Consider the following 27876-nt stretch of genomic DNA (forward strand, 5'->3'; position numbering starts at 1 on the left):
TATTATAGTTTGTACTTTTGTTTTCCTTATTGTAATCTGAACTTTGAAAACTAACATGTAAGTTCCATAAACTATACCTATTATCGTTTATATGTTTGTGTTTTACCAAAATGAAAACTTTTGTATTGAAAATAAATTAGTAAATTTAAATCGAAAACTTGTGATACGGTTGTCCCGTGTAATTCAATATTTATACCCATATGGTATTAAAATAGTTTGCAAAAATTATAGTTTTGTTTAACATGTTTAAAATGAATTTAGACTTATACAAATATAATATTTATATAATTTTGATTAAACAAACAGCCGAATAAATAAGTTTACCCCAAGCCCACAACCAAACAAGTAACAGGAAATGAAGCCAAATTATCAATTCTAAGCTTGTTGAATCCTAATTATATAATTTATATATATATATATATATATATATATATATATATATATATATATATATATATATATATATAATTTTATTAAACACAACAATTAATAAATATTGAAAATGTTTATATATTAACATAAATTTCTTGTGTTACACGTGTATTCCCCTCCTAAAACAGTGAAAAATCATGAAAACGTAGGGGTATGAACTCACCTCGTGTACGTGTTCTTTGTTAGGTACGATGTGGTTGCGACGATTCCTGGGATAGAATATGTGTAATTAACCGTTTCATAATTATATTTTACACATAATTATATGCATAAATTAGCTAACTAATAATTTAACATGATGATACACACTAGATTGCATAGACTACTTACAAATTATGAAGATGTTCTTATGAAAGTTTGAAGGTTTCTGGGTAACTACTTGCAGATGCGAAGGATTTGCTATGTGTCTTGAGAGCATATCAGTGAAATGAGTTTACTGTAAGTGTCAAATTAATTCGTTTGTACCTTAAATATGAAGGAAACTCATAACATGGTGAATGTAAGGTTTATGGTAGTAATCACATTAAGAGGTTAATTTTGGATAAGATTTGAAGATATTTGAAGAGTTTACGGTCCTATACTCCCAAATATGAAGTGTTTACGGTTTGCTTTCTTTCCTATATGGGTGTTCATGGTTTGATCTTATTCCTTAAGAGGGTTCACAGTTTGATTCCTTAATAGGGTTCACGGTTTGATCTTTAAACCCCAACCATGAACACCTTTTTGTTTAATACTTTGGACCATGAACCTCATGTTCTAGATGTTTTGGACCGTAAACTTTGTGTTCTAGATGTTTTTGGACCATGAACCATTGTGGTGTGTCATTTTGTGATTTAAACTTTAATCCCTTGACTTATGTTTACTAGTATATTGAGTTATATATATAGTTTTCAATATAAGTGTTCATAACTTATAAATAAGTATGATTAACAAAGTAGGTATTCTTAGTATTTAGAGTCCTTATTGTATTATTGTTATGATGTTAATTTATTTGTACACGGTTGTAGTTTAGACTTTTATTTGATCAAGTGTGATTTACATAGACTTTAAATTAAGGGTTGGTACACCCAAGTTTCCATGGTTGTTAAAAATGGTAACATCGGAAAAGATTTCCCTTCCTAATGTAAAGGGATCGGCCAAGGTCAAACCGTTTTAACATATGGTAAAGAGAAAGGCTAATCTCAAGATAGTCCCATGTGTTATTCCGGAAAAGTCCATATGTTTCTATTGCGAATTGAAGGGGCATCGGATACGAAGCTGCCCATAATACCTGAAAGATCTCAGAGATGCTAAAGTGAAGTCGTATGACTCTAATTCAGGTACATCCACTCTCTAACTCTATTTTATTAATTCCTATTCATAGATTCTTAATACATGATGTGATAGTCACATTTTGATGTTTTGCAAGATCTAAGAGAAAGAAGGAAGCTTGAGAAGAGTAAGTTGAATCTGATCATGAGAGATGGATTTCGTTCGTATGGTTCGATGATCAGATTTTGGAAGCTGCTGCATAGGAGTTATGATAGATTAATATATATCTTACGAAATATCTAGAAACACAGTTTTCATATTTTTGCATTGTAAGGACAAATTTTTCCGCATATTATCAATCCAGTGAATATTTTATTTATTTACTTTGTATTTTCTTGCAATGTCATTTATGAGAATTGGTGGTTATATTTCTATTATTAGCAACGTTAAAAGTGGATTTGATTCTTAGTTATGTCGTTTGTCGAAATGTCATAATCAACCAAGTGAAAAGTAATTATCATCACCCAAGTTTCAATTGGATAGAAACTTGGAGTCATACAATTTGTATTACGTGATGTATGAGAATCTTGATCATTGGAAGATCATGACTAATTCGTTGATCACATGTTTATGTGAGTGAAGTGAAGGACTAAAGGATCTAGTACACATTGATGTGGACTATTTAGATCCGCCACAAAGAATGATATCCTATTCGTCATGGTTTACCGATGTTTCAATGAACATGGTTGTATTTATAAGATTAAGTATAATTCTAATACTTTGAAATATTTTCAATGAGTAATAGAACGAATAAGAAGAATCTAGTAGGCAGAGAGATAAAGGTTTCTCTAACCTGAAAGAAAGGAGAGTACTTTAGTATCTTGTTTTATGATCATCTTAATGATTATGGAACCATGTCACAAATTGATCCTCGAAGAACATCTTAGTACAATTATTTGACTAAAAAGTGGAATCAGATATTGTTGAAATGGTTCAATGGAGAGATGAGTCATACTTCGTTTCCAATCAAGTTCTAGAGTCATACTCTAGTTACTTCAAATCGTATCTTGAAGCTTATTTCAAACCAAGTAGGTTATAACACCTCATGAAATGTGGAGTAATGATGTTTTCTTACTTTGGCACATTTGAAATTGGCAGTTGTGATGTTTTGGCTAAAACAAAGGATAAACTACGACCAATTATATGAAGTGTTCTCTTGTCAAAAATCCATACTAACTTTTGAATATTTGTTTTGCTCATCAAATAATGTTCCTTGAAGATATAAAACTAAGAAGTCAGTGGGAGCCTTATTGATCTTGAAAAGTTTTAGGAATCAATCGAGAATAAACCTCTTAGTTATCACTAGCACTCGACTTAAAGGTTGATATCATATCGTGTTAAGTTAAAAGATTCTTGTTTCTGTGCATCTTCCAGTTGAGTTGGCAATGCTAATGAGTTCTATAGCTCTCATATTACTGCAAAAAGGTAGAGCACATTGGTCAATAATGGTACATTGGTCAATGTAAGTGAGCTGCCTGACAACACGGAAGAACTGGTAGGCCCTTATGCTACCAGAAGGCAAGAAATTAAGAACAAGCAGGTTCAATCCATGAAAGGAAAAACCTAACATTGATTTTGATTTTGTCCTCTACCTTATCTTATGATTGTAGGTTGGAATTGATATATTCACATAGATAGAAATGAATACACCGTAAAACCTGGGTGGCAAAAGGTTTCACTCTAATTTATGAAAATGATTATGGGGAAATACTTTAGCTAGTAGATTTTAAAGATTTGATAAATATCATTATCATTAGCAGTTGTGATAATTTCGTTCTCAAATTCGCAATATGATTATGACATCCCTTTCCATATTTTGAATTGTGAGAAATGGAAAGGAATAGTTTGAATGTTCAGGAGTTATAGCTATAAGTTATGAAGGGGTTTAAACACAAATATGTTATCTAATGAAAGTGTATGAGTTTGAGAAGTCTATTTGAAGACTTATCGATGCATTGCATATTAGAAATCTGCACTTTAGTAAGAAAGTGTGGAAAGTACAGTTGATTTTTGGGTACATGTCAAAGCTAGTGGGAGCACAATTGTTATGCAGAGAGAAGCATAAGTGTTATGCTAGTAGGAGCATAATTATGCAGGTAGAAGCATAAATATTATGCTACCAAGAGTATAATTGTTATGCTTAGTGTTGCAAGTTGGCAATATTATTTATAGGAAGCAAGGTTTTCAAGTTGCAAGTAGCAGAGTTTGGAAGTTGTTTAATTATAACTAAGGATTAAGGGAGAGGACACTTATACTTCATTTCAAATCTAAAAGTTTAGACTGAAGGATTTAATAAAGCTTAGTCTTGGACATATATGAATATCGTGTTGAAATGTTTTAACATAGTAAATTGGATATATGGAAATATTATATCAAGAGACTGAACAAATATAAAGTCTTTGTATGAGACATTATAAATCAATTTCCATACACTTCGGATATAGGATTGATTTCATATGCTATAATATTCACTTGTTCTGATTTTCCAAAAGCCTAGGGAATTGAGAGGGAAAAAGGACTAGAACAAGGTGTGACTGAAGTTGTTAAACAATTGTCGAGAACACTCTGAGGTTTACTGAAGATTCGTTGCTTGTGAACAGTTGGAAGTATAGTATTAATTTGAACGGACCATATTGACATACTTCTGAATGGATGTGATTCTTGATCATAATTGATGGTTATATAGGAATATGGAAATATTTCCATAGTAGGAGTTGGTTATTGAAACCTACATGTCAGTTAGAAACCTTAACACAAGGAAAGTGTTCATAGAGTTACCTTGAGTTTGATACTTCATCACCATGAAATTTTTTTAGTAACAAAGATTCAATAGAGCATTTTGTGACTTCGTTGGCTAAGTCTTGGTGACTTGCACGCCACGTCAGCACAAAAAAGGATATTGCGTGCAAGGTTAGACTCTAACACATTTAGTGGTGATAAGAATTTGGAATTCTTACACTTGTAATAAGGATTTGGAATTGTGATATGACCATCATTGGAATTATGTCCAATTGATCTATTCACAAAGAAAGGACCATAGAGAGACATAATATGCATATTTATAACATGGCATGACTGATGTTTAATTAATTTGTTTAGTTGATTAATCGAAATATTATACAATTAATAAAATCTAATTATTATGGTGATTAAATAATAAGTGTTTTATTTATATTCAACAGTTTGAGACCATAGTTAATTAGGTTATTATTGTGTTTCGTTTTGCATGTTTTACTTCCCGAATAACTGGATTACTCAAACATCCACAGTCGATCATACTTATGGAAGTAGGTAGTGAATTAAGACTTCATGAATCAGACTGTAGATTGTCTAAGGTGTTATACATAGAAATGGTTTGCTGCAGTACTCATGAGTACTTTCGAAAAAGGGATTTAAGTATTGGCTTAACCCGCGCTCAAAGAATTACTTCATGGACTCACGAGTATTTTTGAGACGATAATATATTTTATTCTTGAAACGGAGATATATGAATTGTTGTTTACAAGTCAGTTTTGCATTGATAATACGTAAACATATCAGTAACTTGATGTTATAAAACATATTGCCATGTGTGATTTGATGAGTGAATAGTGCAAGAATATAAGTTGAAGTTTATCCGTTCCTTTTGCCCTGACGAGAAAAGCGATATCCGTGGGCTCCTCTATGATTTGATGAAGACATCTAAAGCAGTTGGCCAAGCCGGGATTGAATTGATGTGTTCAACTAGTAGTCTGATATCCTTCGTCATAAATCAAAAACTGGGAAACAAAACTTAGACATAGAGATTAATTATAATCCATGTCTCATGTCCATACGATATCTTGTAGAATGGAGGAATATTTGATCACTTATCTTAGGACACACAATTGACTAGGTCAGAGTTCGAAAGAAGCTTTGAGAGCTACGATTGCTTGTCAATTTTTGAATTCATACTTGCAACTATAGTTATTAGACTTATCCAAGTGGGAGACTGTTGGATTAGGTGTCTAAGTCCATAATTATAATTGGTATGTACTTGAATTTATAGTGGCATGGTTATTTTGAATTTGCGTTTACACCAGCAACTAGACATGATGATTAATTGAGAAAGACGAAGAGTTTATTATTTGGAATAATAAATTGGAATAATTGATTTGTTAATATGTTATGGAAATAATATATTAATTAGTAATCATATTATTAGTTAATACTTAATCAGAAATTGATTTGGAATTAATTTTGGCATTAAAGGAATTAATTAATAGTGCAAGGATTAAAAGTGCAATTGTTTAATAGTTGAGCAAAAGGGTCCAAAAGCTTCCAAGGAAAGGGTGGACGGTTTTTATTGTGTATATGGAATATTATTCTAGAGTTTCTAGAATATATTATCATATATGGATAATCAAAGGATGTGGATAATTACCATATTTGAGATAATGATATTTTATTCAATTTAGCGTTCTCCATAGCATCCTTGGTGCACTATAAATAGAGTCCTTGAGCATGAAAATTTCGGCCACTCTTTTGATGAAGCTAGTAACCAAAAATTGGATCCTTTCCTCCTTCTCAATATCATCTTCTTGCTTGGTGTGTTTGTGAGCCATTAGAGGTGTTACACTTGTGACATTAAGTTCTCAAAGTTCAAGATCTTCAATGAATTATTGTTATTACAATATAACAATAAAGGTATGAATTCTAACCTTGGTTTTTTGTGAATTTCGATTATAATGCGTAGATCCTAGGGTTTCTTGTATTGTGTTCATTGTTTGCATGTTTAACTAAAGAAAACTTAGATCCAAATAATTTAGGGTTGCATGCAAACATAAGATATGTTGCTATGACCAAAACCCATTACTTATGGTTTCTAAAATGTTAACAAATTATCTTTTATCTTCCTAAAATGACTACTTTATCCTTTTTAAATTTACTTATTCTTTTTTTTTAAACTAAATTTAGTTACGATAAATAAAAAGTAAATAAACCCCTACCCACCTCACCCCAACCCATATTTTTAAAACATAGAAGAAAAAAACAACCAACATCCAGCTTTTGAGCTTGCCTTCCGTGTGTCTCCACCTGAGAGAACCTCCCCTTTGTACCCTTAGTCTTAAGTCGAATTGCAACTATAAAGAAACAACACCAAATCGATGTATGTTGAAATTTTTTTCCTTTTCTTTATGTGTCTTGTAGCAACACAATAACAAAACTCCTACCCCTTCTTTCAATCAATATACATGTGTTTAAGAGAAATGAAGAACAAATGAGTCAGATGGAGATGACATGAAGATGATATGATCTAGGATTGTGGAGAAGGAAATGAACAAGGGCAAGTTATTTTTTTTGTTTTTCCTTGCCAGATAGTGGTTGAAGATAAAGGCAATCAGTTGAAGGATCTATTAAAGATAATGGTTCAATGGTACGTGTTGTCAATCATCATATAGTAGTGTCTCTCTAAAGTAAGCAAGAAACAAAAGGAATTCTTCTTCCTTCTTTGTTACATTTTTACATTTATACCGGTGTAGAGATGGTGGATTGTGTAAGGTTGATGGTGGAAGTATATGTGGTGTATGGCGGCTTCATAGATGACAATCAGGGTGAACAAGGGTTAATGAGGAACCCTTGTGAAGATGATGAAGAATATAGAAGATGTTGATGATGGATGATGGTTATGCGATGATGTACCCTCAACTAATGCAACATATGAAATTGGATTGGAGATGGTGGTGGTCTGAGTGGTGTGAAGGTGATAACCAAATGGTGATGTTGGTTATACCTGAAATGAGGTAAATGAGGGTAAAGTTTGTTGATGTAGGGTTAGAGCATCTCCAACCCACTCCCATTCTCCATTATTTCCCCTATTTCTTCTCTCATATTTGGTGTTATATTATTCATTTCCCCCAAAATGGGGATGAACTTTGAGTTGTCGGTTTTACTCCCTCGTTTTCTATATATATATATATATATATATATATATATATATATATATATATATATATGTATTTGGTTTTTTATCTACTAATTACTATTGAAATGTAATATTTAATACTTATAATATTGTGTTTTATATTAAATTATATTAATTAATTATAAATATAAAGTTTGTTTTTTGTTTAACAAATTCATATTAAAATTTAAATATATATTTGAAATTTTGAAACACAATAACGTATTTTACAAAAGCTTATAATTACATATTATAAATATAATCTTATTTATTCAATATTATTCTAATGAAAAAAATATAGATTATATATTTGTTAAAACCAAATTAATAGAAGGGGTGTGCTTAGCAATTTATATAAGTTAGAAGAATGGAATATACTTTTTGGGGGTAAAAATAAGGTAAAAAATGAAGTAGGGTTGGAGATGAAACACTATTTGCTCCATTTTTTAGGGAAAAATGAAAGCAGGTTGAAGATGATGTTAGTGCTTATGGTGGAGAAGAATGAAAACCATAATAAAAGAAATGGGTTATAGGTGCGGGCACGGATCGTTTTATTTTATTTTCTTTATCCTAAAGTGAAAATTATTGAAATAAATACAAAATAAAAATAAAAATAAAATGGTATAACAGTCTTTTTACCTGAGTTAGAGACGAACCATATAAGTTTTAGAAACTCTAGTGACAATGTTCATTAAAAAAAATTAATAAGGACTAAATTTATAATATTTGATAAACCACGTGAACCATTTATTACAAATGACAATTTTTGCTACATTATCCTGTAATAGGACATAATTAATTAGGGGCCATTTTTATTAAAAGTTGTATAAGGACTTTTTTCGTAAAATTTAAGGAGTTGCTCCGTCTGTTCCAAAATTATTATTCGCATATAAAAATACACAAATTAAGAAAAACATTAATTACTAATAACTTTATTAAATTAAAAGACAGAGTTATCCTTTGTTGCATCTAATTTATATGTTATTGCATTTAATTCTATGATAGTTTAACTAATAACAAAAAATATATTGATAAAAAAATATTTATTTTTAAAAATAAACTTTTATTTTAGGATAAACAAAATGAAAATATAAACTACTAATATGGACCGAAGGAATATGTAATAAGGAAATTGGCAAAACACCAATGGGTTAAAACCTCTAAATATGTATTCGAATGCGTTATACCTCCTAAATTGGTTACCAAATAAATTTAGATTATTATTATAATAAATCAATTTTTAATAGTATTTGGCATCTTAATTAAGTTAAAATTTTATATAAAAAATGTTTACAAGTATACGGAACATGTATAAACAAGTATTTATGTTGTTATCCATCGTTCCTAACACTATGCATGTATATCTTATCTACTAAAATCTTATTAGGGAACAGTCTTTCTAAATATAATTTAGGTGATGTAGTCATAATTTATAATTATAAGATTAACAATATTTTAACTAGCAAACAAAAAGAAAATATAAATATATTAAAAACAAATCAACAAACAACAAAAAGAAAACTGTTTAAATAGCGCTGATTTACGTGATTCTCGCTTCAAACCCCAAAGCTTCTTTCTTTTCAACGCTCTCAGTTGCAAGCACTACCAAAACAAAACTATTTTTTCAATTTGAAGATGATGACAATGATATCCATAAATCATTTCAATCATGAACAAGAACCCACTTCGATAATCGCTCCATTTTGTATCTAATCCGTCAAACTGAAACGAAAACGAAGCGATAATGGAATTCCCTCCAAGTTTTTTCAAAGGGTTTACTTCTTCTGAGGAGTATGCGTTGAAGGAGATGATGATGATGAGAGGGGGTTGTGGTCGGACGACGTCGTCTTCTTCATTGGTGTTGGATAATGAAAGGGGAGAGATAGTGAGAGCTCTGGTTAGACCTGGCAGTATTCATCATCATCATCATCATCATAATTCTCATGTTCATCATCATCAAAAGGGGGCAAAAGCAGAGAAGGCTTTAATGGCTTTGAGGAATCATAGCGAGGCGGAGAGACGGCGGAGAGAGAGAATCAACGGCCATCTCTCTATGCTTCGTAGCCTCATTCCAGGCACTACTAAGGTCAATTTCGTTTCTTCTCTAATAATGTTAGAATTTTTGTTGGTTTTTTCAGATAATTTATCATGGTGTTTGAATATTTGATTCGATTACTAATTTCTGGTCAAATATGTATCTGGGTTTACTTTAAATTAGTTCTATCGGTTTTTATAAATCGTTTTAGGCACTTCCCATGGCCACATTTTGACTTTTGAGGTCAATCTTATTTGTTGTTAAAGGCTGAATTTAGCATGAATTTCCCCCATATTATACACTTATAGATTTCTATTTATCGCACTTGTCATAAAAGAATAATGTGCTTCTCAAGATTTTCCAAAAAATTGAACATTTGGCTTCAATTGTCATCAATAAAAGACGATTTGCGGGTGGGTGTTCCTTCCATGTTCCTATTCCTTTAGCAAAGTGCCTTTTTTCCTTTGGGAAGATAAAGCATCTAAACACCCCTTCTTTATGCTTTATTGAAAGAAAAAAGATAATTGATATGAATGTAGAATTTCCTAATTATCCATAACCTTAATCATTGATTACCTTATTATTTGAAAACATAAATTCGAAGACCCATTATGTTATATTGGAAGGAAACTATTTATTGAGGTAAATGTAAAACTACCTAATCATCCTTAACTTCATAAAAAGAAGGTTCTGGGTTGGGTTCAAAATCTACCCCATTTGATTTTCACCCTTTTATCAAACAACCCGATACAAATTTTTTTTTTTAGTTGTCAAGAAGTCAACGTTATACCAAGATATTATATCTAAATTTCTTTTTATGAACAAACAGATGGACAAAGCATCATTACTAGCCGAAGTCATCTCCCATCTAAATCAAATGAGGAAAACAGCCACCGAATCCACCAAAGGCGTTCTTATACCAATGGACATCGATGAAGTAAAAGTCGAACAACAAGATGACACCATTGGTCTCAATGGATCCTCATATTCCATTAAAGCCTCTTTATGTTGCGAGTATAAACACGAAGTCCTCTCAGATTTGAAAGAGGCCATCGATGGACTCCATTTAAAAACAATTCGGGCAGAAATTGCAACTTTAGGAAGCAGAATGATTAACCTTTTTGTAATTACGGGTAGCAAAGATGATGTGAACATCAAGGATGTTGTGAGTTCGGTTCGCCAAGCTCTCAAATCGGTGCTTGATAAGTTTTATGCCTCACAGGAGTTCTCGGAAAACAATGCGCTTTCAAACAAAAGACGGAGGGTGTCATTTTTTACCCCTGAAAACTCTTCTTCTTTAGGAGACTTTTGGTAAATGAAGTGATATCTGCAAGGCCCCATTTGTTACGCAGAACAGGATAGGACAGAATAGTAGTAGTTCAGTTGTATGTGAAAAAGTCGAAAATTTCTTCCTCATAGTCATGTCCCGTGTAACAAACGGAGCCTAAATAGATTGTGTTTCTATGTGTTTGGGCATACGAAATCAAATTTAACATATTTCGTTTCTGATTTAGAAATGGAAGGTCATTTGTACGATAGTTAAACATAATATGTATGTCGAACAAGTTATTGTAAGTTTTAGTTGTAGATAATGAAATCATTACATAGATCTCTGTTCATCATTCTTCTTTTCATGATAGATGGTATATATGTTATGATATTGGGTTAAGTGTGCAAGACATAGTAATTTACTTTCATTTTTATTTTTTGGATATTAACATATTTGTTATGAATTATACGGATAATAAGTATTTTTAATTTCTGGAAAGTATCTTATTTTAGGAAATTATCTTGTTTCAATTTTTAAATTTGGTAATTGGGATCATTTAGTATTTGAGTCGATTTGGGTGATCTTTGTTTCTATATTAGAGTCTTTTGTTTATCCGTATATAAAGGGTAGTTGTTCATTAAATATAAATTATGCTTGAAGTCAATTGCCTTTAATCTCTTAGAATAGTTTAACCTAGTCTCCTCTCATACGAGATTAGGCATTAGTAATACTTACAGCTACAAGAAGCACAAATATAGGTCTGTCACGAGATTTAGATCTGGGGCCGTAACAAATTTGATATCACAGCCACTCGTGATGTCTACTCAATAGGAAGAATTAATGAAGAAGCTAGAAGAATTCATGGTCCAGCAAACTCAAAATACGCGTGAACTGAAAGGGGGGAAATCGAAGCCTTGTAGGCCAAGCATGCGACGCTGGAAGAGAGTTTAATTATCACAATTCCAAAACAAGGTCAACAAAAAGGGTCTGAAGCAAGCGAGGAAGAAAAAGAGATGGACCAGCAATTTGAAGATAGCAGCGAACTAGGCCAAGGAAGGGGCAAGGGCATCGGTACTGACAACGCACCAGAAGACAAGACGACGGGTTCCTTCATGATGTTAGGTTGAGGCAGGGGGTCGTTTGGATGAAGCCCCTTAAGAACAGAACATGGAGTAGGAAAGGGGTTTGATTCTTGGTGCAATGCAGAACCACAATCACTCAAACACCACTGGGATTTCCACAAAGCCGAAGGATCGGGACCCATCGGCGTATTGAACAAGAACATGTACATAAAAGTTGGGATGAATTTGATGAAGGAGGTTACCGTGGCGATTGGGTGCCTGACAATCGGGTGTCTAGATTAGCCAAGATGGAGTTTCTGGTGTATGAGGGCAAGGGTGACCCACTCAAATGGTTACATAAGTGTGAGGAGGACTTCTTCGAAGAATAGCAAACACCGCCGGAGGCTTGGGTCCACCAAGCAACTTTCGCCCTACAGGGCCGGGCAAGCGGGTGGTACTGAAACCTGAGAAGGATGAAAAATCATTTGAATTGTGTTAAGTTTTCAGAAGAGTGCAAAATCCGTTTCGGCTCGCCTATGAGCTTGAATCCCTTAGGGGAATTAACTTGGCTTCGACAAGTTAGGACAGTAGAAGAGTACTGTGAAAGCTTCGAATTGTTGTTGGGTAGGACGACGGGGGTTACACTAGAGCAAACCATTTGACACTTTTGTGCGGACTAATAAACGTGATAAGATATGAGCTTGAATTTGCGAGACCCATAACTCTATACTATGCCATGAATCTAGCCAGACAAATTGAGTTTAGGGTGGCAGAAGCAGGACAACCAATAGGTGTTGGGCCTACAGAAACCAAACCTCGGTTGCAAGCCAAAAATGAGAGTCAGTAGGAAAAGGAGGAGCTGGAAACTACAAAACTGAAACACTGAATCCGACTTGGAAAAAACTAATGACCGCATAAATGGCAGAGAGGCAGGCAAAAGGCATGTTCTTCAACTGTGATGAAATATTCTCGATTGGGCATAAATGTGCCAAACTCTTTTGCATCATGATGGAGAATGAGGAAAATGACGCTAATGGGTGACTATTGAGCTTGAGGACAAACTCAATGAGGAGGAGAGCAGTAATGTTATAAATCACACGGATAATAAGTATTTTTAATTTCTGGAAAGTATAGAATTTTAGGAGATTATCTTGTTTTAGTTTTTAAATTTAGTAATTAGGATCTTTTAGTATTTGAGTCGATTTGAGGGGTGTTTGTTTCCATGTTAGAGTCTTTTGTTTATCCCTATTTAAAGGGTAGTTATTTATGAAATGAAATTATGCTTGAAGTCAATTGCTTTTAATCTCTTAGAATAGTTTAAGCTAGTCTCCTATCATAGGAGATTAGGCGTTAGTAATACTCACGGCTGCAGGAAGCACAGGTACAGTGTCCTGTTAAAGCCTTGACCAAGCCAATGATGCTTAGCTTGTCTTTTCAAATGATCAGCGACACTGGGACTGAGACACGGCCCGGACTCCCGCGGGGAGCAACATGAGATCTAGATCCCGGGCCGTAACAATATTATTGCATGATTGCATCATACTTCTATTTCTTTTTATTATAACATTGTAGTTTCAAACTGTTTTGTATAAAAAAAGGGAAACCCCTAATTTAGGGTTTTTTTTGCTAATTTCTTTTTTTAGAACATTATACTTTAAAAAATTATGCAACTATGATAGTAAAAATTGCATTGTATTTTTTAACATTGCTATAATTTGATATATTCTTTAATATACAATGTTGTAATGGGAAGAAATGAAAGAAGGATGCTATAGGCCTATAGTAAACAAATCAATAAAAGTATTTTGTGGTTTCCTGCATTTAATCCTATATTTTATAGATTTTAACTTGTGCATTTTATTATTAATTTTTTGGTTAAAGGCACAATATAGCAAACATACTTGGATTAACTTGTTTATTGTAGCAACATATTTTAATTTCTTGGTAATACACCATAGGAATTCGTAAAATCTATACCAAATTATGGCAATCTCATCCACATACAACAAAACTTTCATTGATACAACTGGATAGATTTTTTTAAATTCAATGTTGTAATCGAAAAAAATTGAAGTATGATGCTAAAATACACAGATCAATGAAAGCACATTGCTCTTTACTTCATCTAGTATCCCTTGATTTTTCAACATCTCCGGCTTTGTACAAATGTTCTATGAGTAGTGGTTTTGTAGTTTCTTCAAAGTGTCTGTCTAACAAGGACAAATAACAGTTAATTTCTTTGTCTTATGTTACAAAAGAACTTGATTTTCAAGTGATATTTGTTAGGGTAAGTTAGTTAGAATGTGAGTTCATCTTCATGTGTGTTTTTTATTATTGCTGATTCTTTGATCTTTTGGGGCCAATTTTATGAGTATTTCGTGATATGGAAAGGATTAACAAGATAAATGTAGAATAACCATACTAATCTGATTCTTGAATTCGCCATGAAAACCCACATCCCTTTAATTAATAATGTTTTTTTTTTTTATCAAAGAAACAATGACAGAAAATTGAAGCTTATTTAAGGTAGAAGAACAAACCATCCAATTCAGGAACTTTGAAATTGGTGAAAATATTGAATGTGATTCTGAAAACAGTGAGAACATAAGTGGAGAAGTCAAACAAAATTGACTTTGTAATGTCAGAAACCTTCTGTTGACTTTATTTTGCTTCTGGACCCATTTTGGAACCATTCATTCATTACAACATTCTTCATTGCTTCTTTTAAACCTCACTGGAGGTAATCTGCGTTTAGGTTTAAAGTCCTCTGACAAAAAGCCCACGTGTTGTAATGTTTCACCATGACTCATCGGGTTTACAATGATTCGATAGAAATGTTTCATATGCAGTCTGTCGTCTTTGCCTTTTCCAAACAAACCATTTTTATATATTGTTACTTCCTTAGCAAACTCATGGATGTTGAAAGAATATTTCAGAAAATGACGTAACACTTGGGTAAATTGAATGAAAAAATAAATTAGAGCAAATTTGTAAAAAGTTAAATCCTATTTAGGGTAATTTGATCATTTTACTCAGACCTAATTAACGTCTGATTGTCTAACATAGTTACACAAAGAGAAAACTATGCAAGATTTTGAAAACATAAGGACCAACGGTGTAACATTTTTAATTCAAAGTTGTTACGAACATAAAACTTTTTGAAAACCACATTTTTGCAATTTTATCTTTATTTTTTGTTCAATTTCCCCAAAATTGCTTTCATTTTCTATGTTTTTTAAACATACTTTAAGGAAACACTTCATCCAAACAACACTTTTATGATAGAAGAAACTCTTAGAAAACACTAATATATAACTTGTTGGATTAACTCCTCGCCAAGTCATTAACTCAAAAACAAACAACACATAATATATAGGTTTGAACAACAAGAAACAACCTAATACTATGCTTGGATTCTAAAACTATAAAACATCATCTTTTCTAGTTTCTGCTCTTGTAAGATCTATAACTTAACACCAATAACGAAAGAAACCGATACCCAATGATGAACACCAACATCATTCCCAAATTATACCATTTCTGCACCTCCTTCAAATTCTCCTTCTTCAAGAAATCTTCACCGGAAACCAAACACCCGCCATCCAACCGCTCAAGACACCGCCACCTCCCCTGCGACCCCCCAAACTCATTCAACAAAAAACACTCAAACGGATACCGAAATAAACTCAAATGGTGCATGAAAATCCAGTATCTCGGTATATCATTTTTCGATATAAAATACCCCGAAAACAAAAAGAACGACCCCATTAACCCCGCAACCACCGAGATCCCGATCATAAAATTGGGAACAAGTGCACTAAAGCACGCGACAAAAGAATTCGACATCAGTAAAACCAACCAAACGATTAGCAAAAATTGAGAAAACCCGTCTAATTGGGCTCTCAATCCAACTAGCCAATAAGTCGGGGTGGTGTATAATAGTGCCACGATAAAAAGAAACGGGATGAAAACGAGAGTATTCGCGATAGAGTAAGATGAAACCCGATATGCACCAATAGATGTTTCCCGCATTAGAATCCTACGTTCTTGTAAGAAAATCGGGAGAGCTTCGGATGATGAGTAGAGTAAAAACGTTAAATTGAATGCGAAAAACCCAATTTGGGTTTGCATTTGAAATTGCTTAATGTTTTGGAAGATCGTACCTAGTAGAATCCCAACTAGGGAAGCTTGGAAGATTTTCGCGACGAAAAGTTGTTTCGTCCGGAAAATGTTGTACGCGAATCGCTCGCTCAGTATTGTTATTTCACTGAGCGGGCTATTCGCATACTGTAAATGACAATCTTGAATTATGCAATCGGATTCTGGTTCTGGTTTTGGTTCGATGAGATCGAAGGTTTTTGATTCTGGGATTAGGGTTTCGATCACGTCGATTGAAAACTCGAGGACGTTGACTTGGCGGGAGATGTGGTGGCCCGCGGACTTGAGCCGGTGGTCAAGGGAATCAAGTGAGCCGTGGTGAACCATGGTTCCATCGGCTAACAACATGATTTGATCGAATAGTTCGAGAATTCTGAACCCGGGTTGATGGATTGTTAAAACGATTGTTTTTTGGTGATTTTCAGCCATTGATTTGAGCATTGAGATGACTTGAAGAGCTGCACCTGAGTCTAGTCCAGATGTGGGTTCGTCCATTAGTAAAACGGATGGATTGTGAACCAGATCGACACCGATTGACACCCGGCGTTTTTCCCCGCCAGAAATACCGCGGTGGCTTCCGCCGCCGATTCTTTCTCCGGCAACATGGCATAACCCTAGCTCCGCCAGCAATTCTTGAACTCGAGCTTTTGAGTTGTCGATTCCACCGTGAAGACGTAAACGAGCGCTATAGAGTAGGGTTTCTTCGACTGTAAGAAGCGGAAACAGTAAATCTTCTTGAGTTACGTATCCCGATACTCGCCGGAAAACGGTCGGGGTCATCGGCCGGTCGTTTACAAGCACATGACCGGAGACTCTGCACGGAGGAATAACTCCGGCGAGAACCTCGAGCAGTGTGGTCTTTCCGGCGCCACTTGGACCAGCAATTGCCGTGATTTCTCCTGGCTTCACTTCGCAATTGACGTCTCTAAGAATCTGCTTCTTTAAGGTGGGATTAACCTTTTTCTGGAAAATCCAGCCAAATTTACAAGATGTGGGAGATACGACATATGAAACATTCTTTGTTTTGATTGTGTATTGGGTTTTCCGGTGACCAACATCTGGTGACTCCACCGAAAAATCCATTGATGGGTTCTGATGAAAGAAAACGATGAAGGGAATTTGATTTCAAGATTAGCTTGGCACAACCCAACTGCTCTTCTTTTTCCTGCATGAACTGTGTATACATTTATATACACATATAATTTGAATTGGAATGATGATCATAAGGTGATACTTATCATGTGGGTGTGATTTTTTTTTTTGTAGTGTTTGCATGGGGCACATGGCAGCTGTTGGGGGAAATCCATTTTTCCAGAGCAATAATTGGCTATTCCGGAACAAATTGTATTGTAATGACTTGTAACTTATGCTGTACAGATATATCTTTCTCTGAATTTATCCTTCTTGGGTCTGAAAACAGGCGTAAGTTATGTTGTCGGAGGTAATTTCATGACATGGGTTTTATTGTGTTTTTTTACACTCAAGAGAAAAGTGAAAAACACATTATAAATGTTGCGTTGCTTTTAATCATAATGCATTTTGATAATTTGAAGAGTGGTGAAAAACGGTCGCTAAAAGGATGAGTCATGTGAACTATAAACACCCATAATGTTTAGACATCACAGGAATTTAATAATGAGAACCAAAAAATATATAACTGCCTAATTACACTCCGTTAATTTCTTAATTAAACAGCAAAAGACATGTGAAACTTCGGTAATCCAGATGGATTTTCATACAACAGATAATGATGTTTGTTTAGAGATACTAAAGGGAAAGGGTATGATTTTGTCTATCAAAATTTGAGCAATATTTGTTATGTTTTGCCGATGAGCATTAGCATGCACCCTTCTTAGGTAGGTAGGGCTCTTCACTATTTGGATAAAACCGAATTGTCCAATTGGACAATTTGGATCGGACTACTTGGTTCAGATATTTGAATTTTTGGATTGGTTTTTAGCAAAACCGAATTATTATTTTGGATTTCGGATTGGTTTGGTTTACATTATAAAAATCGAATAGTCCAAAAAAAAACCAAATTGCAATTTATTATTTTGTTCTTTCTAATATATATCTTTAATAATTTATAAATTTACTAAATTATTCTTTTACTATATTAAAAACTTTCATCATTTATAATACTTTAATATCTATTTCTTATAAAAAAAATGTCTATAAAGTAGTAATATATAATATATTTTTCTTGATAGTTATTTATAAGTTTTCATCCACAACTAATTAAACAATATCTTTTTAGTTTAGACTATAGAGTAAGTTAATACTAAAATTATATATTTGTTGAAATGTCTTGATTCTTGAAAACCGAATTGTAAACAAACGATCCAACCGAATTATAATTTGGTTGGATCGAATCGGATTTGAATTTAGTTTGGACTATTTGGATCTACGTTTTGAAAGCGGAAATTATTTTGGATTCACTTGATCGGATCAAATTAAACCGATCCATCCAAACGAACAACCCTATTCTTAGGTCCGGTGTATGACCCCCCCGCCCCCCCCCCCCCCCCCCCCCCCCCAACTTCATTTTTACTACCAAATAGATCTCCAAAAATGTGAATTTTATTAAAAATCCATTCTTTCACTTATAACTTATTAGCTTATTAACTTATAAGTTAATAAGTAAGTGTATGGTAACTTATAAAAAATGATTTATTACAGGTTTCCTACCGGAATAAGTTATTTTTTTCATCCAAACGCTTTTTTAACTTACATTGGTGTGAAACCTAATAAGTTGTTTTAAAAAGCGTAGCCATACACCCCCTTATTGTCTATCAATTGTGTGTGTGTGTGAGAGAGAGAGAGTGAAACCTAATAAGTTGTTTTAAAAAGCGTAGCCAAACACCCCCTTATTGTCTATCAATTGTGTGTGTGTAACGCCTGTGTTTCCGGGCTTGCCATTTTTAGCAATGTAATAGTCTAGGTTAACCTTTGTAACCTATTTTGAAATAATAAGAATGTATTATTTGAGTATTATGTGTTTTGTGCTTAATTGCTTAATTATGTGGTCTGATTAATTAAGAATAAAAATAAGCGTCAAAATTTATGTGTAAAATAAACTTAATATCTTTGGTTAATGTTGTAGTAGTTGAAACGAGGTTTTCGAATATATATAGAACGCCCAAATCTGACTTCGTATAAGAAACTTATGATTTATCGAAGTTTCGACTTAGCAGTGTGCAGCCTGAAATACTCGATTTGAGATCGACCGGTTTTTAGCCGAAGCAATCTAAATGAGAATCGAAGATCTCATTGTTGGTATCGAAGCGATAAAAAGTTGGGCGAGAACGGACGTCAAACGAAGAAGTTATGAATTTATAACGAAGTTTTTCTGTCGCGGCTTATTAAAAATAAATAATAAAAATAAAGTCAAAATTAGCTGACGGAGTCTAAACGAAAGTTGTAGAGCGTAGTCTCACCTTTCCGTGGATATAAAGAACGTCGAAAACGGAGTTCGTATGAAGAAGATATGAATTTCCGAAGTTTGATAAATAAATTGTATTTATTTTTAAATAAAAAATCCGGCATTATCCGAAGCCGAGTCAGCAGTCCGATCCGACGTACGCCCCGCGTACGCCGAAGAGTGTCGACACTTCGGATGACGCATGCAGTGACAATTTCGGAGGCTAGTACGCCCCGCGTACTCCGAGGTTCCAACCTCTATAAAAGGGATCCGAAGGCAGCCGGCTATTTTGCCAATTTCTTCTCTTCTCTCTCCCGTTTTGCATCGTTTTGCGTGCCAGAAATACCCCGAAGCCCCGGTATCATACTCTAGCCCCGAGGCAAGTCCCGAGATCCCGAAGATCCCGAGAAGTGCGGTTCCCGAGCCGAAGCTCTGCCCGCGAGAAGTTCGATTTTTGTGGAGATCTTCCAGATCTGCTGTGGATTACTACTTCTGCAAGTCGTAATGCTGTCCGATCATCTTCTGATCAAGTGAGTGTATACTACCTTTCATAAACACGATAATATTACAAGTGCGGTTTGAGTGTATTAAGTAAATTGTGGTTTATATGTGTGAGGGTATAGTTACTTTCTTCTAACGAGTAACTATGAAGTATTTTATATGATATACTTGTTATGTGTATATTTTGTGATTGTATGCGTGAATGGATATTCACTTTATTCTATCTCATAGATCTGAATTGTTTTCTATGGAATACGTGTTATGTGGTATGCCTCATCTGTTATCTGGAATATATATTGAATGAAAATGATATACAGGTTTTAAACTATGTATGAAAATATATATTTTTGTCTACTAAAATGTTGGGTAGAACATGGGTAGATAGTTGGTGTGTAATAAACAGATGAGAGGCCTCGATGTTGTTGTTGTTGTTGATCTAGTTATTCAGCGGAGTATGGATAACGACCACGGACTCCTTCTAGACAGTCCAGTGGAACGCTAGCAGGTTAATAACCTGTAGGTGTTGTGAACGATGTGTTCACCGGTGTACTCTATCCCCCTCATGGTTGCCTTTAGTATGTCTATTGTTGAGGAAACCCCTTAGCAGTGATGTCCGTCCCGATGAAAATCCTAGATTAGGTCCCTTGAGATAGATGTTGTTTTAGGGACTTAAAGTGAGGATAACGGGAATGGGTAATCGGGATAGTGATTGGTTGGTGAAATTAAATATAACTTATTTATTGTGGGTTGAAAACCCTATATGCTCACCAGGCTCCCAAGCCTGACCCACTCAGTTTTATTTGTATTACAGGAAGTAGCACAAGGGCGTAAGATGGACGGATCATCTTGTTGTTTTGTTTACAAGTCTGTATATGTATATATTTGTTGAATGACTTGTAATGTTATCGTTTATGCTTTATGGTCTGTATCGGAACATGACATCCCGAGTTTTGATTATATAATGAAATGCATCTCTTGATGAAATGCTTTGATAAATATTATTTTATCATGTTTTGTTTTGGGAACAAATTCCGCAACTCTTTCAAATCAAAAGGATTTACTCTGAACTTATTTAAAAGCATAAATGAAAATCGTTCTTTTCTGGCCGAGATTTTGAGGATGTCACAGTGTGTGTGTGTGTGAGAGAGAGAGAGAGAGAGACCATTGACCATAATATGCCATTGATAATTGCTGTCAGCAGTGAATATTGTACCAAAAACCATAAGGTTTCTTACGTAAGTGAAACTGAAAAAGATGAGAGCAAAAAATAACAGGGTCACACGTTGGATGGTGGAACTAGTGGCTGGAGGAAGCGATCAATATTGATGCATTAGAGCCTAGAGGAGATGTCAATCAGTTGATCATAATTCACGTACAGTTCGGGCGGCGTTCTGTTTCAAGCCTTTTGCTATTTTGTTGTTTAATTTTAAATGGATTTGGGCTATTACATTTTAAGCAAGGGGCTATTTTAAAAAGATTTGAATAAAAATATGGGGTTTAGACATTTTTTATACATTTTGTTTTGCAAAAGTATATAAGGCATGTCCTTGAAAAATTAAAAGATAGGTTCCAATTTTTTTCATGTATATTTTACTCTTTTAATTAAAAATAGGTAGGTCCCAAGACACACTTTCATTCTACATAGATGCATCTCTCATTGCCACTGAGACAAAAAAAATGAGGGGTGGTGTTTACCGTCGACAATAGCTGCCATGTTGGAATACCAACGACAAAATACACACCACACCATACAATTTAAGAAATATAAAAGGAGTAACGATGTAATATTGTAACACCCGGTTTCGAATCGCTTAATTATTCGAGGCCATGACCCGATTATAAGCTATCATACGGCTTTGGACCTTGGGGGAAGAGAGAATTAGCCCTTTTTGGATGTGGATATTATAAATTAGGTGATCCAAGTGTTCGATTATGTTCCGTAGCCCAAGGGTATAACCATGAATGGGCAGTTCGGGACTTTATGAATTTTGGGTTTAATTTCGGTACTCCTTGAGTATGCAGTGCGTAGTGGAAGAATTGATCGCAAGTGGCATTTGAGTACGCCGGGTGTACTCAAGAGTATGCAGGGTGTACTCCCTTCAGCTTGAAACCCTAATTTTTAGGGTCTTACCTGTATTTAAGCTCATTGTGTTCATGAGGTCTTGCCTCTTATCAACCTCCATACCTCCTAAACCCTAATCTCGACCCCCAGCCACCATCTTTTAGTTCTGGAGCTCTTGTGAGGAATCTTGGTGTGTTCTTGTGCAATTTGATGAGATAGAATGTTATTGAAGAATCATCACTTGGAGTGGAGCTTGGAGATCCAGAAGTTACACATCTTTTTGCAAACTATTGAAGGTAAAAACCTCTGATCTTGACATCTCCTTGGGTGTATCTAGTTGGGGTGGTTTATGGCACATTTTGGTCTCTTTGGTTTGTCTTTATGAGGATGATTTTGGTCTTTCGATCTGGACGTTTTAGGTGTACAAAATGTGTAAAATTGTAATCTTGATGGTTGATATCTACCCATGCATATGTATGAGCTCCTTATTGAAGTTGTAAAGTTAGGATTTGGATTTGGGACCAATTGAGCCATGCAAAAGCTCAAAGTTAACGACTTTATGGGTTAAGGCATGATTTGGATGTAATTCTGAGCATTCGACGTTTTGGCTTAAAGTTTTAAGACCTTTTCTAGATGGATTAAGAGCTTGTAGTGTACACGGGGCGTACCTCTCTGTACGCATCACGTACTGAATCAAACCCTCATAGGTTGGTCAAGATCCGTAGTACGTTGGGTGTGATGAGATTAAAACTTTAATCTTTGAGGTAAGTAAATATAAAACAGCAAGAACACGAAAATAAGAACAAGGCAAGAGTGAATCAAATGTGTCGAATGATTAAAACAAAATCCTCAGAAGAGCTCGATTAAGAACATCAACTGTAGAGGATTGGTAGGTTTACAAGAAGGATCAAAGAAATCTGTAAATGCTATCGTTATGCTCTAGATCAATTCTTAACCTAATATGCATGCAAGCATATACTTATATAATAAACATAATGGGCTCTCGGTTGGACAGGCCCAAACCGGAATACAAATTAAATAAACAAATAGCCGAGCCCAAAGACGCAACCCTTGAACGAATCGTCAACCCAACAATCTCCCCCTTTGCATCAATTGGAGCGAGATCTTCACTTGTTACTTGGGCCAGCAGCGGAGGCAGGTACCTTCTTCTTCACGGTGTTAAACAGACGAGAGATAAGAGCCAGAATCGTCTGCCTAAACCTGATGTACCACTGGATCATGTCATTGAAGTACTTAACATCATCCGCTGCATTCTCTTTACACCTTCGAACGATCGACAACACGTGCTCTAGACAAGTAGTGGTGTAAAGATGTTTGTCAGCTAAAGCAAAGAGACATTTCTGTCCTTCTGCTCTAGTGAACATGACCGAATTGCGTCTCGGGTCGAGCTTGCCCATTTTCATCTGATTGAGATCACTGGCCGATCCCACAGGAGCTATCTTCGGTTTTTTCTTGAAGACAGTGGCTACCTCCTGATCCATAAGGGCTACCTCCATGATATAACAGACAATCATCCTCTTGAGATGGTCTATGATCGGACCATATTCAGCTTCATTTGTCAAGAGGATGTTATGCAAAACAATCCAATCATGAGGATTTAAGTTCGGTAGATCTGCCAGGGAGATATGATGTGCAGTTCTTGCAGATCCTCGAATCACCTTGAACCGAACATTAATGAATCTACCTTCGGTGTAAGGCTTCAGTACCCGGACGTTCACTATCTTCTGGGCGCTCCAAGTTAGATACTGAGGACGAGCAGCCTTCAGATAGAAGTCGATGAGCTCCCTATCAACCTCAGGGTTCGGATGAGGGACTTCATAAATATTTGAGAAGGCGTGGAAGATAAACGCCTTTCGAGTCAACGGCATGTCGAACTGCGAATCGACAGAATTATTGCAGTCGAACGAAATCACCGGCTCAATCCATAAGATGCTGGGAGTGTCTATGGCCTCTTTGATCATTCACTCCCGAGTCCAGGCAGGGAAGAGAGTCTTCCTACTCTCGAGTAGATCGTTGGCTTCCTTCTGCTTGCGTTCGGCTTCTTCAGCCTCTCGCGCCACACGATTAACATCTTCATCAGCATTGCGACTGTTCTTTCGTTTCAACATGTCAGCAATGGTTTCTTTATCTTCATCTTCATCTTCTTCCTCAGCTATGTTTTTCCCTTTGTCTTTCACACCCGAACCCGAAGCTTGACCAGTCGGAGGTGGTTCGGTTGTGTGATTAGCTTTGGAGGAAGGAGGTGGTTTCGATCCAGTCTTCTTCTCTTCTCCCCCTTGTTTTGGATTGGACACGAAACTAGGTAAGCCTTCGATTTTGCTGAGAAGGTCCATGGCAGGAGAAAGCTTTTCAGCAAGGGTTCGCCTCACCGAATGGTTTAGAATTGGATCGTGTGCTTCTAGGATGTTTGATAAGGCAGTGTGTACATTCGAAACACATGTCTTGATGACCTCCCTTTCGGATTGAAGAGCTTCAAGCTGTTGTTGAGAGTTTGATAGCTGAGTGCTCTTGACCTTTAGGGTGGTGGTTTTGCTTGCCAGAACGTCCATCAATGAGTTCTCAGCTGCGAGATCCTCTTGAAGCTTAGCTAGGCGCTCATCAATGGAGGCACGAAGGGCCGAGTTGTCATCGCTTATGGATTGGCGTAGGGTAGCGAACGATGTCAACTCCGTTGAGACGAACTTTGCCAATTGCTGAACAATCGGTTCCAAAGTTGTCTCGGTAGAATCCGCACTCTCCTGTAAGGACTTCAACAGGGAAGAGGCGTCTGAGAATAGTTTATCGACTTTTGCGGTCGCAGCCTCACAGGCTTTGGTAGAGGCGTCGATGGCGGCAGTGGTTGAGGCTACTGAATCATGCTGAGCCTTGGAGAAGGCATCAACAATCTTCTGAAGTGCAGCTTCAGATAGAGAGGACTGTTGGTTGGAAGATGAGGCGAGAAGTAAGTCAACCTTCTCGTTAAGCTCCTTAAGATGCTTCTTTGTCACTGGAGCATCATCCTCTTCATCACTCTGAACCTAAAACGGACTAAAATAGACCGAATCGAAGGTCATGTTATCACCGCCAAGGAACGGGTTATCTCCATCAGAGGCGTGATCTGGAGAAGGTTGGGGTGGTGAAGCTGGGGGTGTTGTGGGTTTTCTGGATTCAGGTTGAGTGTGGGGTGGGGTAGTTTCGGGTGGTGGTTGAGTGTGGGTAGGTTCGGTTGTATGGGTTTTGGTTTGAGGTGGTTTGGTTACGGGTGGGGTTTCGGTTACAGGTGGTGTTTCGGTTGCAGTTGTGAAAATGGGTGGTGGTATAGGGAAAGAGGTTGGAGGAATAGTGGTAGTGGGGTTTATGGTGGGAATGGAAGTAGGGATTGTTTGAGTGGGTGAAGGAATGGGTGAGTTATGGATTTCCATATCTGGGGTAGGAGATCGGGGTGGGGTGTTGCCTCTTGGAGGGGTTTCGCCTCTTTGAGAGCCGTCCGAGTCTGAACTCTCGCCTTCTGAGTCACTTGAAGTGGAAGGGATGACAAGCTTGCGCTTTGGTTGAGTCTTCCTCCTCTTCGGCTGTGGGGACTGTGCAGCTTTTGTTTGTTTCCTCTTCCTGGGAGAAGGACCTTTAGGAGCTTTGGTCGCTTGCTTCCCTTTATCCGCCTTTTTGCCCCTGGGAACCGGTTTGTCAGCATCATGGATGGACTTTAGCATTTCCGGTGTAAGTTCCCTAGGACCAGATGCCTTGAACTCTTTGATCGTCCGGATGATCCTGCTATCGGATGGGACGTCACCATACATTGTCTTCGGAATAGAGCCAATGAAAGAGAACCTGGATGCATCAGAAACGATTATCTTGGTGGTATGAAAAGTACCGACCGAAGACATCACTGCACCAACAGCAGTGGGTATATCCAACTTATCCATCGCCCATTTGGTGATAAGAATCCAGAACCGGGCAAACGACACCTCAGAATGTCGTGATGAAGAAGAAAGGCTCTGGATGAGCTGTTGCCAGAGGACCAACCCAAAGTCTAGGTTGACTCCGTTGTAAACTGCGTACATAATCGACAAGAACAGTCGACTAGCACCATCGGATCCTGAGCTCCGTTCAGACAAGCCCTTGAAGAGGACTGTGAACATGCCGTTCCACTGCGGCGGCAAGCAGGACTTCTTGAACTTTGCGACGGAGACGAGCGCCCCAGTGTAACCCATGTTATAGAACATGTTGTAAAGATGCCCAATCGGAATCGTCTCCGGATTAATTCACGATGGGTCAGCAGCCAAACCAATCAAAGTGCCAAATCGCTGTCGAGAAATAGAGGTTTTGTGATCAGCAACCTCGAAGAACACCCGCTCGACTGCTTTGTCGTAATAGGCAGTCGCATACACCTGCGAGAGAACCACCATTGGCACAGACTCAATCCTGGAGAGAGCTGGAGCGATTTGGGAGTACTTCAGGCACTCGATGATCGGCGACATGTAAGAGTCGTACGCCAGAGGGTTTAGATCGATCACCAAGCATTGTTGTGGACGAATAGGAAGGATGTGTGAGGTAGCATGGACTGAGGATGATTCTGCCATTGTTGAAGATTGAAGAAGATGATGAATAGGAAAGCTTTTGGGAGTTTTTGTTCTCTTGAAATTTCGGAGGCAGTAAAGAGGTAAATGGGAGTGGAGACTGCCTTTTAGAGTGGTTGTAAGGAGAGAGAAAAATCTGTTCAAATCTTCTATGCGTGACAGTTAAGGCATGCGATGATCACGTAGGAGAGAGAGTGTCAGATTCCTTGGATCACGCCGCCCAACAAGCGCCGTTTCAGAACAAACCGTTTCAAATCCTCACGCGCCTCTAAATGCCAGAGAGGAGTCGCTTGAAATTCGCACACGCGTCCACTTTGTCAGTAAAAGAGTGGACGTTTCAAATTCACACGCGCCCCTTTTTACCACCGGTTGAAATTCAATCCTTTTATTTCCCGCCTGAGTCAGCAACCCTTCGTCTTATCTTTTTGAATCGCATCTTTTGAATAAAAGGCCCACGTGGATGATTGTTGACCACGTCTTAATAATTAATCACCAATGCAATAAATCAGCCTGAAATTAATTAGTAACGGATTTTTGGAAAATCAAAGATTTTCGTGCTAAGAGTGTAAAAAGAAAAGAAATAAAGCAACTCTTTTTAGGAATGACTGTGATGTCAATAATGACACGAAACAAATGATCCCGGGCACGAATCTCTTCCTTCAAGGTCAAGAGAGACCTTAAAGTGTTAATGTGGATTCCCGTTGAATAACGATCAAACACTTATTAATAAATGTTGAAAGGCTTCTTTTAATTAGGCTACTTAAGGGTGGTTTTCACTTTGATTCAACAATTCTAATCTTGAAATAAGAAAGAAAGTGAATAAAGTACTTGTGAGACCGGTGTAGTCTGTTGAACAAGTAGGTAGGAATTAATATTAAATTGGCTTGGAAAATATAAAATCTCAAAAAAAAAATAAAAACTGGACCCCAAGGGAAGAAATGTTATGGTGTTTAACAATTTCATAGGAATCACACAAAATAAAATTTGAGAGTTCATGAAGGTACATCCGTCAATTCTTTGGTGAAAACTTGAGCAAATTAATTGATCACCGTCAATTCAGATTTGGTGTTGAATTTTGGGTTTCACTCAGCTCGTAGTGACACGAAACTAAGATCATAAACACAG

At 36.2% G+C, this 27876-nt stretch overlaps 2 protein-coding genes across 2 annotated transcripts; one reads left to right on the top strand and one right to left on the bottom strand.

Moving 5' to 3' along the window:
- Nucleotides 1–9226: 9226 nt before the first annotated feature.
- Nucleotides 9227–11323, top strand: LOC111885491 (transcription factor bHLH30). Its single transcript, XM_023881744.3, has 2 exons — nucleotides 9227–9752; nucleotides 10531–11323. The coding sequence occupies exons 1-2, from the start codon at nucleotides 9411–9413 to the stop codon at nucleotides 11014–11016; spliced, it is 828 nt and encodes a 275-aa protein (XP_023737512.1). The 5' UTR covers nucleotides 9227–9410; the 3' UTR covers nucleotides 11017–11323.
- Nucleotides 11324–15308: 3985 nt separating this feature from the next.
- LOC111885472 (ABC transporter G family member 10) lies at nucleotides 15309–17363 on the bottom strand. Its single transcript, XM_023881726.3, has one exon. The coding sequence runs from the start codon at nucleotides 17271–17273 to the stop codon at nucleotides 15474–15476; it is 1800 nt and encodes a 599-aa protein (XP_023737494.1). The 5' UTR covers nucleotides 17274–17363; the 3' UTR covers nucleotides 15309–15473.
- Between the last annotated feature and the right edge of the window lie 10513 nt (nucleotides 17364–27876).

Source organism: Lactuca sativa, chromosome 8 (assembly GCF_002870075.4).
Source record: "Lactuca sativa cultivar Salinas chromosome 8, Lsat_Salinas_v11, whole genome shotgun sequence".
In the NCBI taxonomy this organism is placed as follows: Eukaryota; Viridiplantae; Streptophyta; class Magnoliopsida; order Asterales; family Asteraceae; genus Lactuca; species Lactuca sativa.